Here is a 25,135-nt window from a genome sequence, read left to right as displayed (position 1 = left end):
TTTCCATTTGGACATTGAGCCATTGACTCACTAGATGCAACCATCCAGCCAGTTCCTTGTCCATCTAACAGTCCATCCATCAAACCCGTATCTCTCCAATTTAGCGACAAGGATGCTGTGGGGGGCCGTGTCAAAGGCCTTACAGAAGTCCAGGTAGATGACACCTGTAGCTCTTCCCTTGTCCACCGATGCAGTCACTCCATTGTAGAAGGCCACCGGATTAGTCTAGCACAATTTGCCCTTGGTGAAGCCATGAAGCTCTCAACCTGCGTACTGCTGTTTTTCAAAGACAGCTCTGTGCAATCAATCATTTTTTTTACGTAGAGGGTAACCCCCCCACACCTTTCCTTCCTTGCCTGTCCCTCCTCAACAGTTTATAGCCATTGATTGCAGTGCTCCAGTCGTGTGATTCATCCCACCAAGTTTCAGTGATAGTGACAAGATCATAGGTTTCCAGCTGCACAGTGGCTTCCAGCTCCTCCTGTTTGTTACCCATGCTGCGTGCATTAGTATAGAGACACTTCAGTTGGACTGTTTACTGTCTCGCCTTTTTGGCGGAACCATCTGGTAGATGCACTCACCACCCTGTGGCTTGTGTGAGTACACAAGTGTCACGGCTTTGAACCCCATCCCCCAAGTTCGTTGGTTTAAAGTGCGATTCACTAAGACAGCCAATCTGCCAGAGAAAATTCTCCCTCCTCTTCTAGATAGGTGGATCCCATCTCTCCCCAATAGGCCGTATTCATTCAAGAATGTCCCATGGTCATAGAAGCCAAAGCCCTGGTGACGACACCAGCCACCAAGCCAGGTGTTGATCTGCATGATGCGTCGACTTCTGCCCGCACCCCTATCCCTGACACACAAGACAGAGGAGAAGATCACTTGGGCCCCTGTCCCCTTCACTTGTGCCCCCAGGGCTCTGAAGTCCTGCTTGATCTTGCCCAGGCTATGCTTTACTGTCTCATTGGTGCTCACGTGGAAAAGAAGTAGGGGATAGTAGTCTGCGCTTTTAACCAGTGGTGGCAGTCTCTCTGTGGCATCCCGGATCTTGGTTCCTGGCAAGCGGCAAACTTCCCTTGACTGTATATCAGGCCGACAGATGGGTGCCTCGGTGCCTCTCAGCAGAGAGTCGCCCACTACTAGCACTCGCCGCTTCCTTTTGCGGCTTATAGTGTGTGCAACTGGTGCGGTTTCTCCCTGTGAGTCTTGCTCATTGGCTTCACCCACTGCCAAGACTTTGTATCATCTGTTGCTGGTTGGTACATATGAGGAAATGGGGGGGAAGTGATATCCTGCTGCCGCAAGTTACCAGAGACCATTGGTGAAACACTGGCAGAGGTTGCCCAGAGAGGTGGTAGATGCCCCACCCCTGGAAACATTCAAGGTCAGGTTGGACAGGGCTTTGAGCAACCTGATCTAGTTGAAGATGTCCCTGCTCATTGCAGAGCGGTTAGACTAGATGACCTTTAAAGGTCCCTTCCAACCCAAACCATTCTATGGTGCCTCCTTCTCCAAGGTGCTGTCTGTCGGCTGTTGACGCTCTTTGTCTGGTGGTCCTTGGAGGTCAGTGCTGTGGAGCCCTAATATTTCTTCTTGCAACGCCTCTGTTTCTTGTTCCCCCTCCCTAACACAGCATAACCTGCTGACTTCCTCCTGCAGCTCCTCCACCCGCTGCCGGAGTGACTTCACCAGAGCACACCTTGCACAGGTGGAGCTTGCACCCTCCTCCACCCAGGAGTGTGGGGTATGGTCTTTGCAGCCCTCCACCTGGATAGCAGCTTCCCTGATAGGAAGCTCTGTCTTGGGTGGCTGCCTCCACTCATCCCAGGCTAGCCTGGCTAGACAGATGGGCTCCCAGCTGCTGCAGAGCACAGCCCTCACCTAGTCTCTGCTACCGTGCTTCCGACGATCTCAAAGCACCGCCTAATAAGTCCTTCTAATTCCCTGGAGACCTCAAGTTGCTGGGTAGGTTTGCACAGTCACCAGCTAGCTGGGGTGACCGTCAGAGCTGCAGCCTAAACCTGTGGGTGAGCAGAGCAGGCAGCAGCCTGACAACCGGTAGAGTGTGCCGCCCTTCTCGCGTGAACTGTGAACTGCTGCGCCGCTCCCCTCAGGGGCCGCTCCCTGTTTGCACGCCCTGGCCGCTGGCACTCCCTAGGGGCCAGTTATATGCAGCTTCCCGCGGTTTGAACTGGCCGCGGGAACCGCCGGCATCCACATCTTTAACATCCATCGGTCTCTTACAAATATTAATTACAGCAAAGGTTTAGCTTCCTGGTGTGAAACAAACTTGATCTTGCTGGATGAGAAATACTTCAGGTTGCTTGTCGTCAGTGTTTTTCACCATTTACACACACAAAGTCCTCAATGAAAGCAGAGCCCAAATAGAAAGGGGCCAAAGGGACCAGCATCTTAAAACCATGCATTTATATTGCTTGGCACTCGAAACACTTCTAACAAAACTCTGCGCAAATTGAAGTCCTGCCATCAATTGCATGTTCTCAAAGATCCAGGGTTAACTTTTTATTTCTTAAAAGCTCAGACTTCTTGGGTTGATGCTGAGACGACTGGATAGATCAGAATGACGGGTCATTCCCTTATTTTAAAGGGGATAATTTTCTTTTTGTTGTGCCAGCAGCTGGACCAAGTGGGGGTCTAAGTGCAACAGGAGTGAGGAACACGGGTCAGAGGGCCCATGTGTCTTTTTACACTCCGGTTGATATAATTCTCATGGAGAGCAGGATCTGGCTTGTATCTTTCCAACTCTTGCCGTTGCTCTTACCCTTTTTCTTAATTATCTGTATTTTTAACATTTGGGATAATTATATTAGTTGGTAATGTTTTCTCTTTTTAGTGGACTAAAATCATAACAACGACTTCTTATATTTTAATTGTACTGGGTTTGGCTGGGATAGAGTAAAATTTCTTCACAGTAGCCTGTATGGGGCTACGTTTTGGATTTGTGCTGGAAACGGTGTTGATAACACAGGGATGTTTTTAGTTATTGCTGAGCAGTGCTTACACAGAGTCAAGGCCTTTTCTGCTCCTCCCACCACCCTGACAGCGAGTAGGCTGGGGGTGCACAAGAAGCTGGGAGGGGACACAGCCGGGACAGCTGACCCCAACAGACCAAAGGGATATCCCATACCATATGACATCATGCTCAGCAATGAAAGCTGGGGGAAGAAGGAGGAAGGGGGGGACGTTTGGAGTTATGGGGTTTGTCTTTCCAAGTAACCGTTACGCATGATGGAGCCCTGCTTTCTTGGAGAAGGCTAAACACCTGCCTGCCGATGGGAAGTGGTGAATGAATTCCTTGTTTTGCTTTGTCTGTGTGCGCGGCTTTTGCTTTTCCTGTTAAACTGTCTTTATCTCAACCCACGAGTTTTCTTACTTTTACCCTTCCAATTCTCTCCCCCATCCCACCGGGGGGGAGTCTGTGAGCGGCTGTGTGGTGCTTAGTTGCTGGCCGGGGTTAAACCACCACAGTAATGCTTAGGGATTCTTATTAGAATGTTGTGGGGGGACCGTACCAAAGGCCTTACAGAAGTCCAGGTAGATGACATCCGTAGCTCTTCCCTTGTCCACTGAAGCAGTCACTCCATCACAGAAGGCCACTAGATTAGTCTGGCACAATTTGCCCTTGGTTACCGGGCATGGAGGTGATGCTGACTGGTCAGTAGTTCCCAGCGCCCTTCTTTTTACTCTTTTAAAAAATGGGTGTGATGTTTCCATTTTTTCCCAGTCACTGGGGATTTTCTGTGACTGCCACAACTTTTCAAATATGATGAGAAGTGGCTTGGCAACTACATCAGCCAATTCCCTCAGGACCCTGGGATGCATTTCGTCGCGTCCCATGGACTTTTGTACGTTCAGGTTCCTCAGGGAGGAACTCTCCTACGAGGGGTGGGACTTCCCCCAGTGCCTGCCTTGAGATTCAGGGACTCGAGAGATGTGCCATAGCTTTCTTGATCCCATTGCTATACATCTGGGCAGTGTCTCTATATTCTTCCCAGGATGTGTGCCCCTGCTTCCACTGCCTATGTGTTTCTCTCTTGTGTTTCAGTTTGACCGGGAGGTCCTTGCTCAGCCATGCTGGTGTCCCGCCTTACTTGCTCGATTTCTTGCACATGGGAATCAAGAGCTCTTGTGCTCTAAGAAAGAAGTCCTTTAATAGCTGTCAGCTGTATTCAGCTCCTTTATCCCTGAGGGGAGTTTCCCAGGGGGCCCCATCCACTAATTCCTTAAACAACTGAAAGTTTTCTCTCCTAAAATTCAGCATCTTAACTTCATTCTTTGCTCGGCCCATATCCCTCAAGACCGTGAATTCCACCAGGGCCCCCAATACTTGCTACTTTGTTCTCAAGCTTCAACTCTATAATTACGTATATACATAGACACACATATATATCAACTTGCTGATGGTAGTGTTCCTCTCCTTAAAGCAAGCTGTCTATAAAAGGTTAGCCAATTTTTCAAACAATTTTAAAGAAGTGGTAGAGATGATATTGAAAATTATAGATCAGTGATGAAATAATCACTGTTTAAGTTACCTTGCAATAATTTTAAACAAATTACCTCCTTAGGTCATTAAGATCTCTGAATATGTTACACACCTGTACGCTAGGTTTGGAAAGCAGAATGTCTTAGCTAATAATATATTACAATAGCATCTGTTCACAGAATCACAGAATCATTTAGATTGGAAGGGACTTCTTGAGCCCAACCTAGCCCAACCTCCCTGCTCAAGTAGGGTCAGCTAGAACTGGTTGCCTGGGACCGCGTCCAGTCAGGTTTTGAATATCTCCAAAGATGGAGATTCCATCACCTCTCTGGGCAACTTTTTCCAGTGTTCAACCAGCTTTAGATTCTAAATAAATTATTTGTTAACTCAGTTTAAGATTTATTTTAATCTGCATGGTGCAAACTAATCTTGACTCTCTCAGTCCCACTGACATAAAGGTGGTCATGAAAGAGAACTGTTTGAAGATACAGGCCTGTAAAAGCAATAAAATTAAAGTGATAGATGCAAGATAAGGCCCCTACTTTCAAAACTTGAACATACCTTGTACAATCCAATGCCAGGATCTATAAGAAACAAGTGAGCTGATGTAGATGGCTGATTCGGTGATCTGCTACTTGATGCTCTTTTGACTTTGTTTTTACAGTTGGAAACAGAACAGGAATTGACCTCTCCACCCTGATTTGTCACAGAAGTGGTAGGAGCTTCAGATTCAGAGCGTATCAAAAGCTGAACTATGTCATTTAGTCCAACATCGTAGTCAAATAAAGTGTGTCCATCTTCCAGCTGTCAAGAAAAAAACAGTATATTGGTAAAGTTCCGCCTTGATATTAGTATGTAGCCCTCCACTTAGAGAGGATAATTTAAAAAAACAGATATTTGCTTCAAAGTTGAAGAGAAACAAGACATATTTCAGGTAAATCTATAAAATCATTTATCTTGAGTGAATTCAACAGCAACTCATCAAGCACAGTAGACTCATGATTTATGCCCAATAACATCTCTTTAAGACACACATCTTTACAGACTCAAAATATTTTAGTCATGGCACTGGAATTTAAAGTACCACAGGTTTTTTCTACTCAGATCACAGGTAGGAACTGCATTGCCTCGTATAACATTATGGAATAACTATGGGTAAACAAGATTTTGAAATTATATGTACCAACAATTGTATTGTATATATTATAGTTAAGAGGTGATTAGGGACAGCCAACATGACTTCACCAAGGGCAAATTGTGACAGACTAATCTAGTGATTATGAGAGAAAGGAGAGAGAAGGAGAGAAAACTTTCAGTTGTTTAAGGAATTAGTGGATGGGACCCCCTGGGAAACTCCCCTCAGGGATAAAGGAGCTGAATACAGCTGACAGCTATTAAAGGACTTCTTTCTTAGAGCACAAGAGCTCTTGATTCCCATGTGCAAGAAATCGAGCAAGTAAGGCGGGACACCAGCATGGCTGAGCAAGGACCTCCCGGTCAAACTGAAACACAAGAGAGAAACACATAGGCAGTGGAAGCAGGGGCACACATCCTGGGAAGAATATAGAGACACTGCCCAGATGTATAGCAATGGGATCAAGAAAGCTATGGCACATCTCTCGAGTCCCTGAATCTCAAGGCAGGCACTGGGGGAAGTCCCACCCCTCGTAGGAGAGTTCCTCCCTGAGGAACCTGAACGTACAAAAGTCCATGGGACGCGACGAAATGCATCCCAGGGTCCTGAGGGAATTGGCTGATGTAGTTGCCAAGCCACTTCTCATCATATTTGAAAAGTTGTGGCAGTCACAGAAAATCCCCAGTGACTGGGAAAAAATGGAAACATCACACCCATTTTTTAAAAGAGTAAAAAGAAGGGCGCTGGGAACTACTGACCAGTCAGCATCACCTCCATGCCCGGTAACCAAGGGCAAATTGTGCCAGACTAATCTAGTGGCCTTCTGTGATGGAGTGACTGCTTCAGTGGACAAGGGAAGAGCTACGGATGTCATCTACCTGGACTTCTGTAAGGCCTTTGGTACGGTCCCCCCACAACATTCTAATAAGAATCCCTAAGCATTACTGTGGTGGTTTAACCCCGGCCAGCAACTAAGCACCACACAGCCGCTCACAGACTCCCCCCCGGTGGGATGGGGGAGAGAATTGGAAGGGTAAAAGTAAGAAAACTCGTGGGTTGAGATAAAGACAGTTTAACAGGAAAAGCAAAAGCCGCGCACACAGACAAAGCAAAACAAGGAATTCATTCACCACTTCCCATCGGCAGGCAGGTGTTTAGCCTTCTCCAAGAAAGCAGGGCTCCATCATGCGTAACGGTTACTTGGAAAGACAAACCCCATAACTCCAAACGTCCCCCCCTTCCTCCTTCTTCCCCCAGCTTTCATTGCTGAGCATGATGTCATATGGTATGGGATATCCCTTTGGTCTGTTGGGGTCAGCTGTCCCGGCTGTGTCCCCTCCCAGCTTCTTGTGCACCCCCAGCCTACTCGCTGTCAGGGTGGTGGGAGGAGCAGAAAAGGCCTTGACTCTGTGTAAGCACTGCTCAGCAATAACTAAAAACATCCCTGTGTTATCAACACCGTTTCCAGCACAAATCCAAAACGTAGCCCCATACAGGCTACTGTGAAGAAATTTTACTCTATCCCAGCCAAACCCAGTACAATTAAAATATAAGAAGTCGTTGTTATGATTTTAGTCCACTAAAAAGAGAAAACATTACCAACTAATATAATTATCCCAAATGTTAAAAATACAGATAATTAAGAAAAAGGGTAAGAGCAACGGCAAGAGTTGGAAAGATACAAGCCAGATCCTGCTCTCCATGAGAATTATATCAACCGGAGTGTAAAAAGACACATGGGCCCTCTGACCCGTGTTCCTCACTCCTGTTGCACTTAGACCCCCACTTGGTCCAGCTGCTGGCACAACAAAAAGAAAATTATCCCCTTTAAAATAAGGGAATGACCCGTCATTCTGATCTATCCAGTCGTCTCAGCATCAACCCAAGAAGTCTGAGCTTTTAAGAAATAAAAAGTTAACCCTGGATCTTTGAGAACATGCAATTGATGGCAGGACTTCAATTTGCGCAGAGTTTTGTTAGAAGTGTTTCGAGTGCCAAGCAATATAAATGCATGGTTTTAAGATGCTGGTCCCTTTGGCCCCTTTCTATTTGGGCTCTGCTTTCATTGAGGACTTTGTGTGTGTAAATGGTGAAAAACACTGACGACAAGCAACCTGAAGTATTTCTCATCCAGCAAGATCAAGTTTGTTTCACACCAGGAAGCTAAACCTTTGCTGTAATTAATATTTGTAAGAGACCGATGGATGTTAAAGATGTGGATGCCGGCGGTTCCCGCGGCCAGTTCAAACCGCGGGAAGCTGCATATAACTGGCCCCTAGGGAGTGCCAGCGGCCAGGGCGTGCAAACAGGGAGCGGCCCCTGAGGGGAGCGGCGCAGCAGTTCACAGTTCACGCGAGAAGGGCGGCACACTCTACCGGTTGTCAGGCTGCTGCCTGCTCTGCTCACCCACAGGTTTAGGCTGCAGCTCTGACGGTCACCCCAGCTAGCTGGTGACTGTGCAAACCTACCCAGCAACTTGAGGTCTCCAGGGAATTAGAAGGACTTATTAGGCGGTGCTTTGAGATCGTCGGAAGCACGGTAGCAGAGACTAGGTGAGGGCTGTGCTCTGCAGCAGCTGGGAGCCCATCTGTCTAGCCAGGCTAGCCTGGGATGAGTGGAGGCAGCCACCCAAGACAGAGCTTCCTATCAGGGAAGCTGCTATCCAGGTGGAGGGCTGCAAAGACCATACCCCACACTCCTGGGTGGAGGAGGGTGCAAGCTCCACCTGTGCAAGGTGTGCTCTGGTGAAGTCACTCCGGCAGCGGGTGGAGGAGCTGCAGGAGGAAGTCAGCAGGTTATGCTGTGTTAGGGAGGGGGAACAAGAAACAGAGGCGTTGCAAGAAGAAATATTAGGGCTCCACAGCACTGACCTCCAAGGACCACCAGACAAAGAGCGTCAACAGCCGACAGACAGCACCTTGGAGAAGGAGGCACCATAGAATGGTTTGGGTTGGAAGGGACCTTTAAAGGTCATCTAGTCTAACCGCTCTGCAATGAGCAGGGACATCTTCAACTAGATCAGGTTGCTCAAAGCCCTGTCCAACCTGACCTTGAATGTTTCCAGGGGTGGGGCATCTACCACCTCTCTGGGCAACCTCTGCCAGTGTTTCACCAATGGTCTCTGGTAACTTGCGGCAGCAGGATATCACTTCCCCCCCATTTCCTCATATGTACCAACCAGCAACAGATGATACAAAGTCTTGGCAGTGGGTGAAGCCAATGAGCAAGACTCACAGGGAGAAACCGCACCAGTTGCACACACTATAAGCCGCAAAAGGAAGCGGCGAGTGCTAGTAGTGGGCGACTCTCTGCTGAGAGGCACCGAGGCACCCATCTGTCGGCCTGATATACAGTCAAGGGAAGTTTGCCGCTTGCCAGGAACCAAGATCCGGGATGCCACAGAGAGACTGCCACCACTGGTTAAAAGCGCAGACTACTATCCCCTACTTCTTTTCCACGTGAGCACCAATGAGACAGTAAAGCATAGCCTGGGCAAGATCAAGCAGGACTTCAGAGCCCTGGGGGCACAAGTGAAGGGGACAGGGGCCCAAGTGATCTTCTCCTCTGTCTTGTGTGTCAGGGATAGGGGTGCGGGCAGAAGTCGACGCATCATGCAGATCAACACCTGGCTTGGTGGCTGGTGTCGTCACCAGGGCTTTGGCTTCTATGACCATGGGACATTCTTGAATGAATACGGCCTATTGGGGAGAGATGGGATCCACCTATCTAGAAGAGGAGGGAGAATTTTCTCTGGCAGATTGGCTGTCTTAGTGAATCGCACTTTAAACCAACGAACTTGGGGGATGGGGTTCAAAGCCGTGACACTTGTGTACTCACACAAGCCACAGGGTGGTGAGTGCATCTACCAGATGGTTCCGCCAAAAAGGCGAGACAGTAAACAGTCCAACTGAAGTGTCTCTATACTAATGCACGCAGCATGGGTAACAAACAGGAGGAGCTGGAAGCCACTGTGCAGCTGGAAACCTATGATCTTGTCACTATCACTGAAACTTGGTGGGATGAATCACACGACTGGAGCACTGCAATCAATGGCTATAAACTGTTGAGGAGGGACAGGCAAGGAAGGAAAGGTGTGGGGGGGTTACCCTCTACGTAAAAAAAATGATTGATTGCACAGAGCTGTCTTTGAAAAACAGCAGTACGCAGGTTGAGAGCTTCATGGCTTCACCAAGGGCAAATTGTGCTAGACTAATCCGGTGGCCTTCTACAATGGAGTGACTGCATCGGTGGACAAGGGAAGAGCTACAGGTGTCATCTACCTGGACTTCTGTAAGGCCTTTGACACGGCCCCCCACAGCATCCTTGTCGCTAAATTGGAGAGATACGGGTTTGATGGATGGACTGTTAGATGGACAAGGAACTGGCTGGATGGTTGCATCTAGTGAGTCAATGGCTCAATGTCCAAATGGAAACCGGTAACAAGTGGTGTTCCTCAGGGGTCCATATTGGGACCAGTACTATTGAATATCTTCATCAATGACATAGACTTTGAGATTGCGTGCACCCTCAGCAAGTTTGCAGATGACACCAAGCTGAGTGGTGCTTGAGGGAAGGGATGCTATCCAGAGGGACCTGGAGAGGCTTGAGGAGTGGACCCTCAAGCCAGGACACCATGCGACCCTCATGAAGTTCAACAAGGCCAAGTGCAAGGTCCTACACCTGGGTCATGGCAATCCCCAGCATCAATACAGACTAGGGGATGAATGGATTGAGAGCAGCCCTGAGGAGAAGGGCTTGGGGGTACTGGTGGATGAAAAATTGGACATGAGCCGGCAATGTGCACTGGCAGCCCAGAAAGCCAACCGCATCCTGGGCTGCATCAAAAGAAGTATGGTCAGCAGGTCGAGGGAGGTCATTCTCCCCCTCTGCTCCGCTCTGGTGAGACCCCACCTGGAGTACTGCGTCCAGCTCTGGGCTCCCCAGCACAAGAAAGACATGGACCTGTTAGAGCGGGTCCAGAGGAGGGCCAGGAAGATGATCAGAGGGCTGGAGCACCTCTCCTATGAGGACAGGCTGAGAGAGTTAGGGTTGTTCAGCCTGGAGAAGGGAAGGCTCCAGGGAGACCTTATTGCGGCCTTTTAATACTTAAAGGGGGCTTCTAAGAAAGATGAAGAGAGACTTTTCACCAGGGCCTGTAGTGACAGGACAAGGGGCAACGGTTTTAAACTGAAGGAGGGTAGATTTGGATCAGACATAAGGAAGAAATGCTTCATGATGAGGGTGGTGAGACCCTGTCGCAGGTTGCCCAGAGAAGCTGTGGCTGCCCCATCCCTGGAGGTGTTCAAGACCAGGCTGGATGGGGCTTTGAGCAACCTGGTCTAGTGGGAGGTGTCCCTGCCCACGGCAGGGGGGTTGGACTAAGGAGATACAACCCAAACCATTCTATGATTCTATAACGCTCCCGCCCAACTTGGTGTCGTCTGCAAACTTACTCGATCCCCTCATCCAGATCATTGATAAAGATATTAAAGAGAACTGGCCCCAGTACTGAGCCCCGGGGAACACCACTTGTGACCGGCCGCCAACTGGATTTAACTCCATTCACCACAACTCTTTGGGCCCGGCCATCCAGCCAGGTTTTTACCCAGCAAAGAGCCAAGCCTGTCCAAGCCATGAGCAGCCAGTTTCTTCAGGAGAATGCTGAGGGAAATGGTGTCAAAGGCTTTACTAAAGTCCAGGGAAACAACATCCACAGCCTTTCCCTCATCCACTAAGCGGGTCACCTTGTTGTAGAAGGAGATCGGGTTAGTCAAGCAGGACCTGCCTTTCATGAACCCATGCTGACTGGGCCCGATCACCTGGTTGTCCTGTACGTGCCATGTGACGGCACTCAAGATGATCTGCTCCGTAACCTCCCCTGGCACCGAGGTCAGGTGTCCTTCAGTGTTGAAAGCAAAAGCAAAAACTGTTTTGCCATTTAGCTTGCGGACACTTGTCATGGGCCAGTATAGCCTACTTAAAGGCTTTTGACATTTCCTAAACCTGTGAGTGTTAGGGGCTGCTGAATCTGGTAGTCCAATGCAGGTGAGGCTGCCGCAGCTCCATACCCCCAGGTCCAACCAGTAGCGAGACTGAGCCTGTATTCCCAGTAGGCTTCACACATATACAACGTGCATACATGCACACATGGCTGGTCACACAGATCAACACAGGCAGAAACACTCAGCATTCACATAAACCCAACCAGCACCAATGGCCTCGTCCTGTTCTCCTCTCTGACTGATCAGGATGAAGGTCTGTTAGTAGGAAATATATACATATATGCCACGTGGATCCCTCCAGTAGCTGGACTTAGACACTCAGTCTGCGCAGTAGCTGGCCCCTGGATCCCCGATCTCCCCAGTTGCTGATACCTGGACATATGATATCCCGAGGCCCATAGCCCTACTCCAGCTGCTGGTACAGACCTCCCTTAACACACACCAACACAGATACATGTGCTGTGGATCTCTCCAATAACTGGACGTAGACACTCAGCCCATCCAGTAGCTGCATCCTCGCTCTCCCCAGTTGCCTCATGCCCAGGCACGTGTATAAAGGGGTCTCTTAGTCAACCCCCAGACCTTACGGTCTCTCCAGCAGTTGGCCTGAACACCCTGGTCCCTCCAGTAGCCAACTCCTCTGGTTGTCTCATTCCCCAGGGGCACACATGTACACCTGGCTCCCAAGCCACTTAACCCACTCGCCAGCTAGTTAGGTGGTCATGCACCAACATGCGTACCCTCACTCGCTACAGTTGCTGGCACCCCAGACACATGGGCCCTACGACCCGTGGTCTGACTCCAGTTGCTAGCATTTAGGCCTCCATGCACATATGTACACACAGAATAGAGAGTTCCCTCATCCAGGAAAAGAGTTAAAATGGATTTTAATGAGAAGACACGACAGACTGTGCTGATCAGGTGCAGGGTATGGCCAGACAAGCATACTGACCGGCCATCTGTTTACCTGTGACTGGCCCCTTTTATCCCTGTTTTCCCATGCTTGTTTTTCCCCAAACCACCTAGATCCCTCCCTTCCCCTGCCTTTGCTTCCTCCTCTAAGCATCCCATAATAAGTCTTGTGTGATCCCAAAATGCTCTTCTCCTGCATCCCATAATGTGTCCCATATTCCCTAGGCAGTACCCCCCCCTCCCACCTCCCCCAGTCTGTGAGGTGATCCAGAGAGCCTCTCCCATTGTCTCATCTTAGAATCATAGAATCATTTAGGTTGGAAAAGACCCTTAAGATCATTGAGTTCAACCGTCACCATCTTGACACCGTCTTGATGGGTGTCACCCCTGGGCAATGACAATGGGGCTGAGGCTCTCCTGGAACAGCCCTGGGAGGAGCCGGGGCAGGGTGTCCATTACTCTGACTGTGTTATTGGGGTTCCCTTGGTTGCCATTGTGCCTCCGTGCTCCCTCCTGTGTGTGTGGAGATGAGCCTTTGATGGGCTGAAGGCTCTCCTGTGATAGGCCTGGGCAGATTATTCTTCAGGTTCCCCCACCTGCCATTGTTCTTCTGCAGATGAGGGGTTTTTTTTATCACGCAACCTAACAGGGTGCTCTTTTCTTCCAAGAATGACTGTTACATTCATAAAAGCTGGTTTAAAATTTTCACTTAACTTTCTGAGTTGTAAAAGCTGTTTGGAGGTATGTTCAAATACATAGCCTAGTGTCCCGGTTTGAAGTAAAACTGAACCAATTTTCTGTTCTGTAACTTTACATCCTAGCTAGGCCTCCTCTAACTCTCTGAAAGTAACGGCATATTGTGGAGAAAACTGCTCGGTCTCAGAATGATAAGACCAATGTTTGTGCTCCATGCCAAGGAATGGTATGCAGAGAGGCCCGTGCTTATACTTATTGCTATAACAACCAAGGTCAGCCAATTTCATTATTTGCCCCCTTAGGGGGTCGGAAACGGAAAAAACGTAGAGGGGTCACATCAGTGGGGAGGAGCGGACAGGACAGGTGACCCAAACCTGACCAACTGGGGTATTCCATCCCATCTGCCCCATGCTCAGTATAAAGGCTGAGGGATCAAAGGGTCAGCCCCCTTCCCGCGATGGCTGACGTCCAGAGAGGACTCTGTCTGTTCATCTGCCTTTGATCCCGATCCGTGTGTTCCTGACTCCAGAGCTGGAATCCAGTTCCCATTCGTCACTGAGTCCAGTCTGGGACTTCCCCAGTGCCTGCCGGTGACGTGACTGTCATCCTGGGAGCTTGATACGGTTTTGTATATATTGTATCTATTTCATTATTTTCTTCTTTATTTTTATTTTAATATTAATTCTTCATTAAAGTAGTTTAGTTCATTCTAAACTTCTGAATCTCCTTATCTCTTTCTCCTCCTCTCTCCTCTTTTTTTGGGGGGGGAGAAGGGGGGGGAAGGGCCATCTGTCAGTCTGGTTTTGGTAAATTAGGCCGAAACCACAACACCTAGATGACTAGACCTGCGGTGTTCAAATGGATGTTGGGATCATGCTCTATATACTATAGGTGGATACTGACAACTTTTTGATTTTGTTTTCTGGTGATATTCTTTATTGCAGCTCTGTTACTCTAGGACTCCTCTGAAGTACCCTTGAAAGGAACAGAAATATAGCTCTTGGTCAGGTAAATGCATTGGCCAAGTGCTATACTTCTGTACAAGACAGTTACTTGATGCAGCTTTTGACCGGAGGACAGCCTTCATTGAGCATGTTCAACAGGGAACTCTCCTGCTGTGTGCTCAAGGAATCAAAAATCCTGAACTCCTTAACTTCTGGAAAAGGTTAGATGGAAGTGACAATTCCAGCAACCTTCTTGCATGGCAGGAAGAGCAAGTTCTGTACATAAATCATGAGACTGAATATAGTAGAAATTCTAAAAGCTCCACTGAACTTCACTTATGTGGGCACCCAATGGGGAGTTCTAGGTTCTTTTAATTTATTCAAAATAATGTTCTTTATGATGGGTTTAGTGTGGATAACTTCTATAAAGGACCCTTAACCAAACTCGTCTTATTCAACTTGAAGCTATCTACCCTTATGTCTTTTCTGTTCAAGAACTCTGTTTTAGGGAGCATGTAAGGCCTGGGCAGATTAAGATTTGCCATCACCTATTCTTCTCAAGTTTAAAAACAAACAAAACCCCTTCTACTACACTCTCTATGTAGTTTCATCTTAATTGTTAGATGCAGGTATTATAGTAGAGAGTGTGTGTGTGGGGCGATGGGGTTCAGAAGAAGATCAAAGGAGCTTCTCTGGGCTCCTGTTCCAGTATTTGAACACCCCTCATGGTTAAAACAAAAAAACAAACAAACGAACTCCTAATATCTAATCAGAATTTCCCATGTTCCAACATGTGTCCGTCGCCTCCCATCCTATCACTGTGCACCTCCAAGAAGAGTCTGGCTCTGTTTTCTCTGTATCCTCTGGTCAGGTAGTTGCAGACAGAAATAATGTCTCCTGGAGCCTTCTCTTCCGAAGGCTGAACAAACCCAGCTGTCAGCCTCTCGTTGACCATCTTGGTGGCCCTCTGCCGGGCTTGCCCTTGATAATTTGAAACATTATGAGCTATTTTACTGTCACATTACCTCTGCCTTCCTTTGAAACGTTTAGAGGAGCTATATCCTTATTTTCACTGCAACAGAAGCTTATTATCAGTCTTCATAAGAAACAAGCCATTAACAATACCTAAACTTAAAGCTGTAGCGGTATGCAGTTACCGTGGAAGTTTGCTTAAGTGAGTCATGCAAAAATGCTTCCAAGATTTCAGCCCAAACCACTACTGCAAACTCATTGCTAAGAATACAGAACAAATTATCACCAAATAAATTAACCAGCATACATTCAGAAGCAAAAGAAAAATACTATGTGCAAGTATACAGCATAGATATTTACGGGAAAGAGACCCAATAGACTCCATCTTATTTCTTAGGAAAGAGAACCTTGAAATGAGAAGGGCCTGAGGGGTAAGAGGAAAGACAATAAATGCTTAAGTAGCTCGTATTACTAACATGCAAAGAGCCATACAATAAAGAAATCAAAGAAACGTCGATAAACTCTAAAAGATGTCAGAATAGAAAACAAAACTAAGAAAGGCAAGCAACGTATAAGGTCATATGTTGTAAAGATGATGCCAGACTGCCATCTAATCCGAGGAAGGCCTTCCTTGCACAAAAGAAAAAAAATAAGGTGCAAGCAAGAATAAAAAAAATATATAGCCCATCTCCATCACACAACGGAGTACAGTACAGACACCCCAAGTTAGTGCTGGAAACAGAACAATATAGTTGTGTTAGTACAATGTCATTTCCAGTAGAGTTAAGTAGCTCTGGCAGCGATGCTAATTACCCAATGAACAATGCTACTGTAGTCCAGCTATACTTCTCCCAGAACCGTAGCTAATTCCTGATACCATGTCTTATAATTATTCTTTGGCACCCATATATATATGAGTGGGAACTAGTCCATTTGTAAAGTGCTGCAGAGCAAAATACTTTGGAAGACTACTAAATATAGATACCAGTCTCAAACTTCAGCTAACGTTTTTTTTATTTCTTGTTTTTAAAAATACTTTGAAGTACTTATTCTCTTCCCAAATTGCTTGATTACTACTGTCTGGGCTGCACAGGAATGAAAATACTCAAATCACGCAAGGAAAGGCAGATATTTTAACGTCCTTAGTTTTTGCTAAGGAAAAAAATAGTTGAGATAAAAATATTTGCACTAATATGCCTTAATTCACAGGCACAGCAAGTGACAAGCAAAATTTCAAAGCACCTAAGAGCTTAATTCCTGATTGACTAGGAGTCCAATGTATGCCATATTTTCTATGCAAGTTATTGGACTGATGTATAACCACCTAATGGAGATACAGAAGGTACTGCCATTTCATTCAGCAATCATGATGATACGTATGACTATCAGAAAAACTTCTTCGTTGCCATACTACATATGTCAAAGCTGCTGATATTGTGTCAAGCAGTAAACTTGCTGTCAAAGCACACTTCAAAATGTATCCCTGGAGGACCAATTCAGTAACAAAGACCAAAAGAGCCAGATAACTAGCTCCCTAATAGATAGACTAAAACAACAGCAGAGTTGGTCAGACTAAACTTATCTGCTACAGGGGAGCACCTATTTAACCACTAAGCAAGTTTGCAGAGCACAGCTAAGAGACTTGGCAGCTGGCACAGCAGGGGGCACAAAGAAGGCCCAGAAACTGCTCCAGAGAGAGTATAGGGACTGCTTAAACCTGCGTGACAATGGCAGTGACATGCCACAGGGCTCAGTCCCCAGCACTGGGGAGGTTGCGCCGGGGGAGGTTTAGATTGGATATTAGGAAAAATTTTTACGCTGAAAGGGTTATTAAGCATTGGAACAGGCTGCCCAGGGAAGTGGTTGAGGCACCATCCCTGGAGGTATTTAAAAGACGGGTAGACGTAGTGCTTAGCGATATGGTTTAGTGATGTTTTTTGTCAGTGTTAGGTTGATGGTTGGACTTGATGATCTGAAAGGTCCCTTCCAACCTAGGCGATTCTATGATTCTAACTAGGGGAAGATGTTGGACCTGTCACCCACAAAGAAAGAACAGGCTGGGGACATAAAGGTCAATGGCACCCTTGGCAGTAGCCACGATGAGGATGAAGTTGAAGATCCTGAAAGATGTGAGCAAGACACATAGCAAAATTACAACCTCAGGAGAAGTTACTGATTCGGAGAATGAATGCTTAAACGTCATTAGTGTAGATTTAGTACAGCTTGACAAAGAACAGAGCTCGGAGCCCAGCATTTCAAGATAAGAAACTGGCCTTGTGTTGTAAGCGCAATGTATAAGATAGTAGGAACAGCCTTCACGCTAAGGAGGAACCCGATTGTCTGGGTGAAGTATCCATCTGGTCGGGACCAGTTCCGCGGTTTGGGGTCCAGCCAGCTCAGCATTCTAAGCCAAAGGTAAAAGTACACGGTGAAGAAGACTATGAGCCTTCCTCCAGAAGACCCCGGGCCACGACCACCAGACGACAGTACGCATGCGGCAAGGGGAGGAGACTTATGATAATGAGTTCCTAGAAATAATTAGAATAGTAACGCCTTTTCTTAGAATTAATTATAATAACCCGGCCCATATTAATGAATATGTATGCTTTTCATCATAAATAGACGCTTGTTTTACAACCCGGCGTGCAAGTTTGGAGGAGTGATCCCCCTTGCACCCGGCGCCGCAATAAACATGCCTGCTTTATAACTCTTGGGGAGTTGTAGAGTCCTGTTTCCGCGCCTCATTACAACTTCAGGAGAACAGATTTTGGCTTGTTAAAGGACCTGCTTGGCAGGATACTATGAGAGACTGTCCTAAAGGGCAAAGGGCTCAGGAGGGCTGGTTGGTCCTCAAAAAGACAGCCTCCTTAAAACACAAGAATAATCCACTCAGACAGTCGAGCAAGCGTGGCAGAAGGCCAGCACAGACGAACAGGGGATTCCTGACTGAGCTCAAAGACAAAAAGGAAGCACACAGAAGGTGGGAGCAGGGAACGGCTACCCAGGAGGAATATGGAGACACATGCAAGGATTTAGTTAGGAAAGCCAAAGCTTGGCTGGAGTTGGAACTAGCAAGAAATGTAAAGGGCAACAAGAAGGGCTTCTATAAGTACAGCATCAGCAAAAGAAAGGCTAAGGAAAACGTGCCCACTGCTCACCGGAGCATGGAATCTAATAGCTAAGGACATCAAAAAGACTAAGGAACTCAGTGCCTGCTTTGCCTCAGTGTTTTACAGGTAGGGTTGGCCCTCAGGTCTCCCAGATCCCTGAGCCTAGTGGCAGACTCTGGGGCAGGGAAGTATTACTCACAGTAGAGGAAGACTGAGTTAGGGAGCACTTCAGCCAACTGGACATACACAAGTCCATGGAGCCAGACGAGATGACCCTGAGGGTTCCTGATGGCTGGAAAAAGGCAAACATCACACCCATCTTCAAGAAGGAGAATCCAAGGAGATAAAGACTGGTCAAACTCACCTCAGAATCTGGGAAGGTCGGGGAGCAAATCCTCCTGGAAGCCATGTTCAGGCACACAAAGGTACTGGGCTCGCTCCAGTATGCCCATGTCTTTCTTGTACTGGGGAGACCAAAAGTGGACACTACTCCAGATAAGGTCTCACAGGTGCCAAGACAAGAGAAGGAAAGGATCATTTCCCTGGAACTGCTGGCTGCACTGTTACTAATATAGCTCAGGATGCTGTTGGTCTCCTTTGCTGCAAGGGCACACTGTTGGCTCATGTTCAACTTGTTGTCCACCAGGACCCCCAGGTCCTTTTCTGCAGAGGTGCTTCCTAGGCAGTCAGCCTCCAGCCTGTACTGTTGCAGGGGTTATTCCAGCCCAGGTGCAGGACTTGGCATTTGTTTTTGTTGAACTTCATGGGGTTCCTGACAGCCCGTTTCTCCAGCCTGTCCAGGTCCCTCTTAAAGTCATCCCTGCCCTCCAGCACATTGTCTGCTCCCCCCCAATTTGGTGTCATCTGCAAACTTGCCAAGAGTGCACTTTGTCCCCTCATCCAGGTTGTTAATGAAGACATTAAACAGTATTGGTTCCAGTACTGATCCCTGAGGGACCCCGCTAGTTACTGCTATACAACATCCACTCCCCTCCCCTTGTCAACAGAAGCAGTCACCACATCATAGAATCATAGAATCATTCAGGTTGGAAAAGACCCTTGGGATCATCGAGTCCAACCATCTTCCCTACTCTACAAAGTTTTTCCCTACACCATATCCCCCAACACCACATCTAAACGACTCTTAAACACATTCAGGGATGGTGACTCAACCACCTCCCTGGGCAGCCTGTTCCAGTGTCTGAAACAGGAAAAGAGAAAGCAATGAGGTTGGTAAGGCATGATTTGCCCTTGGTAAAGCCATTTTGGCTGCTCCCAATCACCTTCTTGTCCTTCATGTGTTTAGAAGTGGCTTCTAAGAGGATTTGCTCCATAACCTTTCCAGGGACTGAGGTGAGGCTGGCTGGCCTGTAGTTCCTTGGATCCTCCTTCCCGCCCTTCTTGAAGATGGGTGTGACATCTGCCTTTTTCCAGTCATGAGGAACCTCCTCCAGTTGCCATAACCTTTCAAAGATGATAGAGAGCAGCCTCACAGTGACATTGGCCAGCTCCTTCAGCACCCTCAGATGCATGCCATCTGATCCCATGGGCTTGTGTTTGTCCAAGTGGGTTAAGTGATTCCTAACTCTTTCTTCCTCTACTGTGGCTACTGCTTCACTCCCCCAGACTCTGCTAGGATGCTCAGGGACCTGGGAGGCCTGAGGGCAGACCTTACCAGCGAAAAATGAGGCAAAAAAGGCATAGAGTATCTCAGCCTTTTCCCTGTCACTTGTCACAAAGTCCCCTGCCCCATTGAACAATGAGCTCTCCTTAGTCTTCATTTTGCTACTGATGTACTTAGAGAAACCTTTCTTGTGGCCCTTCACCTCCCTTGCTAGGTTCAACTCCAGCTGACCTTTGGCTTTCCTGACTGCATTTCTACTTGCGCATGCAGTGTCTTTATATCCCTCCCAAGTAGCATGCCCCTGCTTCTACCTCCTGTGTACTTCCTTTTTGTGTCTGAGTGCAGTCAGGAGCTCCTTGTTCATCCATGCTGGCCTTTTGCCACACTTGCTCAACTTCCTGCACATTGCAAATGGACCGTTCTTGTGCTCTGAGGAGTTTGTCCTTGAAGATCAACCTGCTCTCCTGGGCGCCCTTGTCCTCCAGTGCAATTTCCCATGGGATCCTGCCAAGCTGCTCTCTGAACAGGCCAAAATCTGCTCTTCTGAAGTCCAGGGTTGTAATTCTGCTGTTTGTCTTGATCACGCCTCTCAGGATCTTAAACTCCACAGTCTCATGGTCGCTGCAGCCAAGGCTGCCCTCGACCTTCACACCATCAACCAGTTCTTCCTTGTTTGTGAGTAGCAGGTCCAATAGTGCATTTTCCCTAGTCGGTTCACTGATCACCCGCATCAAGAAATAGTCTTCTATATGCTCCAGAAGTCTCCTGGACAGGGCAAGTGTGAGAGCCTCCCCTGTCGTGCTGTCCCCCAGATACATTTGTTCTGCCCCTTGTGCCTTCACTTCTCTTCAGGTTACGGTAACCCTCCACTGGCATACCTACTTTAAAGCCCGCCTCACTCGGTTAGCAAGCCTGTTTGCAAAAACACTCTTGCCCCACTTTGTCAGATGTATCCCATCCTTGCTCAGTAGCTCTCGCTCCTCAAAGAGAGTCCCATGGCCATAGGAGCCAAAGCCCTGCCTGTGACACCAGCCACACAGACAGGTCTTGACCCACCGGATGAGTCCACTTGTACCTGAGCCTTTCCTCCTCACTGGCAGTATTGAGGAGAATACCACCTGGGTCCCCATGCCCTTCACCCTCACCCCCAGAGTTCTGTAGTCACGGAATTGTCAGAGTTGGAAGGGACCTCTAGAGATCATCTAGTCCAACTCCCCTGCTAAAGCAGGATTGCCCAGAGCACAGTACTCAGGACTGCATCCAGGCGGGTCTTGAAGATCTCCAGAGAAGGGGACTCCACAACCTCCCTGGGCAGCCTGTTCCAGTGCTCTGTCACCCTCACCATAAAGAAGTTTTTCCTCATATTTAGTGATTATTTAGTATTTCACACTTGTGAAATACTCCAGGTTACCCATGGCAGTAACATTGGTGCCCACATGGAAGTGCAGGAAGGGGTAATAGTCTGAGGGCCAGACAAGCCTTGGCAGTCCCTTTGCAACATCCTGGATCCTGGCCCCTGGCAAGCAAAACACCTCCCAAGACATCAGTTTGGGTCAGCAGATAGGCGCCTCTGTGCCCCACGAGAGGGAGCCTCCAATGACTGTCACTTCCCTTTTTCCCGTTGTGCAGACACAAGGTTTGGGCTCAGCTGGCTCTGATGCATGCCCTGAAGGGTCTTGTTTGTCCTCACCAGTGCCCAGGACGCTATACCCAGGGCAGTTGCAGGTCTGCAGGTGGAGCAGGAGCCTTTCTTCCATTTGCCAAAAGGCACAAGCTTCCAGCCTTCTCCATCTTGACAGCCACCCTCAGCTACCTGTTTGACCACGGTCTCTAGCTGTCCCTCCTTCCTTGCTGTGTGTGGCTCAGGCTGTTGTCTCTGCAGAGTTTCTGCAAAGACCCTGTCAATCTCTTCATTGTCCTCCCTGATGATTTGCAGCCTGCTCACCTCTTCCTGCATCTCCTTCACCTGGTGACTCAGTACCTTGACCAGAGCACATCTCTTAGGAGATGCCACCACTGCCCCCAGTCCCACAGAGAGGCCCCAGGCACTCTCTGCAGCCGGAGACCTGGGAAGTGTCATCCTCCCAGCCCGCCCCAACTCTGTTTGGATCGAGGCCTCCAGTGTGCCAAGGGCATTATCACCAGTCAGTGCTGGGGAGTGTGCCCTGCTTCACGTTGAGACCATCGCTGCACAATCTCCAAGCAGCCCCACGCAGTCCTCAGCATAAGTGCCTGTCCCCTCTGCACCACAGCCGTGTTAATAACTGCTGTGACAACTACCATGTCACTATCTGCTGCTCTCTGCGAGCTGGATCCTCCCTAATCAGGAGTCAGCCTTTCTGTGTGCAAACTGCTGTGCAAACTGAGAGCAGCCCCTGCAGCGTCCTGGGCGCCCTGCACCACCAACTGCTCCTGCTAGCGGCCGCACCTCTGTTTGCAACACTCTGGGCTGCTGCACTCCCTAAGGAGCAACTAAATATCAAAATCATTGCATGCTTTGTAGAGGCTAGGAATTTCTATGTGTTTGGAAGATGTCATCTTTTTCTTGTACTTGTAGATGCTCAGTGTACTGAAAGAGTGATGACAGATGCACCAGTTGTAGCTGTTTATTGGTGGTGCATCAATCAAAAGATGTTAATGAGGCCCTAAGTTTTAAAAGCATGCTAAACAGGAAGAAAAAATGGAAGTGAAATTTACTAAGGTAACTTGACTGTTTTCTAAATTACTGGAGTTAGAAGAGCTAGCGAAATGGAAAAATCTGTTATTCTTGCTCTAAAGCAAGTTACTCTTGCTTCAGTACATATTCTAATATCCCTTTAGAGAATCATTATTGACTTATATGAAATACATCTTGACTAATTATTTGCCTGTCGACTTCATAAATGTAAATTATGAACTGACAACAAATTTTCTTAAAAATATTATTTAAGATTATTTACCAAATGTATATCTTTCAGTTTAATACATTGCCTAGGCACCCTCATTCTGGGGGAGTCTTTAAGCAAAGTTTTTCTCAATCTGCTATATAAACTGTTGTTTTATTGAATGTCCTATCAAGCTGATTGGGGAACTTGCTGTTCACCAATTCCCCAAAGTTTCGTTTCAGAGACAAACTGCAGTACTTATTTTGATGAAAATTGCCAGGTTTTTTAGGTTGAATACCTAATTTGTCTGGGGGGCTATTTGTGACTCATTTCAGTAATGCTTTGATGATTTCTGGTGATGTAGGAGCTGACTACTGGGAAGAAGAACTTTTTAATAAGTAATACTGTGTTCAGTAAGGATTTAAAGTGTCTATTGTATTAATTTCCTTTGAATGTACACAGATTGTCCTTGTTTGTCCATATATAGACCTGGGGCTATATCCTGAATTCTCTATATCTGACATTCCTTTAGTACAACTTGGAAAGCTGGAACAGACCAGAAGGTGTTATCTTAATTGCAGAAGGAAGGGTATGCTGGAGAAAGTGGTACTATGTTGTGGGTATAGCTGCTTCCTTGCAGTAGCTGGCTATGAGAATGTAGCGTTACTGGTTATGAGCCTCTTGTAATGTTAACTTTAGTATAGTGTGCCTACTCCAAGAAACCACATCTTCTTGTAGCTTTTCTCTCCTTCTATAACAAAGTAGAGCACCTCAAGTACCGATTGTCTTCCAACTTAATGTTATTCTTTTAAATCTCAATGAAGCAATGATGCTGGGTAGGGATATGCATATAAGTTACTGTTAAGTCAGGTAGTGTAAGAACTTGAGCGTGTCAGTTATTTTTTTGGTAATTCTCATTTTTTTTGTCCCCAAAGATGGGCACTGTTGCAGATTAATTGACTTGCTCTAAGTTTGCACATTTGCTGATATTCTAGGAACTTGAGCTTTTGCTCATACCAGAAACAGGTATTTTTGCCCTGAGTACCATTACTGCTGAATACTGCACAGTGCTTTATACCTTTTAAATCATTAGAGAAGCATGCTTGCAGCAGTCTCCTCTCTGGTGTTCTAGTTGCAGACTTAAATGTGGCATTACTAGCCATAGAATAGTCTACAGCCATAGAATACTCCTGTAAAGAAGACTGATTTCAAAAAATTACTCGGGCAGAGAATAGAACACTGATTCATTGTAAAATAATATTTTAAAATAACTCTGTGACAATTGGCTTAAGAATCTGCTAATCACTGAGTTACTGTTATTTAAAGGTGGATGTGCCATGTGAAAGAATGGATGATTTTGTGTATGGTGGTGGGTGCATGGGTTTCCCCATACTTCTGCATTACCCACCAAGTACACCCGGGTCCTTGAGCGAAGACAATCCCCTTGTACCCTGATGGTATTAGGGTACACCGTGCACTAGTGTCCATGCAGAGCCTTATACTCCCTTGGTGCCAGGCCATCGAATCCATACAGTCCAGTACACAGTCATCCCTTTCCTCTGCCTGGCTGAAGGCAGGGACCTCGTTGGAGTATTCACTATCTGACCACTGCGGTGTCAGACCAGAAGTCCTTTCACCAAAATCAAGAGGAGAGGCGTTCTCAGTCCTTCTTCTGCATCTGGGGGATTGCTGGTTGCCAGTTGCCTTCTACCATCTCAACAGCACCTGGAACAAAAGCCTTCTTGGACGGCCTCTTCTTAGCAGCTATCTTCCCCCGCAAGTCACATCCGTGGACTTCTAGCTTTGAGGTGGGCTCACTATCCCATTTCCTCATGTCCTCCCCCTGGTCACTCAGGATGATCCAGAGGGTGTTACGCAGCATGCACCTGTGGCTCCCTTTCCCTCTGGCCGGGAGAGGCTGGCTCTGTGGGGCGCCCCTGACAGCTGAGACACTGGCCCGTTGGGATGAGGAAGATGAGAGATTCTCTTCAAAATGCTGGAGCTGGTGGGACAGTCTCTCCACAGTTGGTATATTGAAGTCTGGCCAGGGTGTTGGAGTACAACACCGGTGCATTCTGGACAACGTCCTCCACATGGCCCATGTACGCTGGATGTCATCCAGATCTTTGGAGACCTGGTTGCTGTCCAGGTCACTGTAGACAACTTCCACCACTATTAATTCTCTCAGATACTAGATGCCATCCTCGGTAATGGTCTGCTTCCCTCGATAATTTACAAGATCATCCTTGAGGGGATATCCCACCTTCACACTCAACAGGAGCCACCTCCAGAGGCTGAGAATTGTTGCCTCTCTTCCGATTTCTTTGTCAATTCGCCAGTCCCTAGCTAGGGGTACCAGCTGCTGGGCTTCC

The 25,135-nt window shown here is 47.5% G+C and overlaps 1 protein-coding gene across 1 annotated transcript in view; it reads right to left on the bottom strand.

Annotated features, from left to right (window-relative positions):
• The window catches only part of LOC141476623 (E3 ubiquitin-protein ligase UHRF2-like), a 187,531-nt gene that overhangs the window by 124,272 nt on the left and 38,124 nt on the right, over positions 1 to 25,135 (bottom strand). The window contains exon 2 of the mRNA XM_074165397.1: positions 5,066 to 5,308. Coding sequence (XP_074021498.1) covers positions 5,066 to 5,308 — 243 coding nt within the window. The remainder of the gene's footprint in view (positions 1 to 5,065; positions 5,309 to 25,135) is intronic.

Source organism: Numenius arquata, chromosome W (assembly GCF_964106895.1).
Source record: "Numenius arquata chromosome W, bNumArq3.hap1.1, whole genome shotgun sequence".
NCBI classification, from domain to species: domain Eukaryota; kingdom Metazoa; phylum Chordata; class Aves; order Charadriiformes; family Scolopacidae; genus Numenius; species Numenius arquata.
This window is presented reverse-complemented; position numbering and strand designations above follow the sequence as displayed.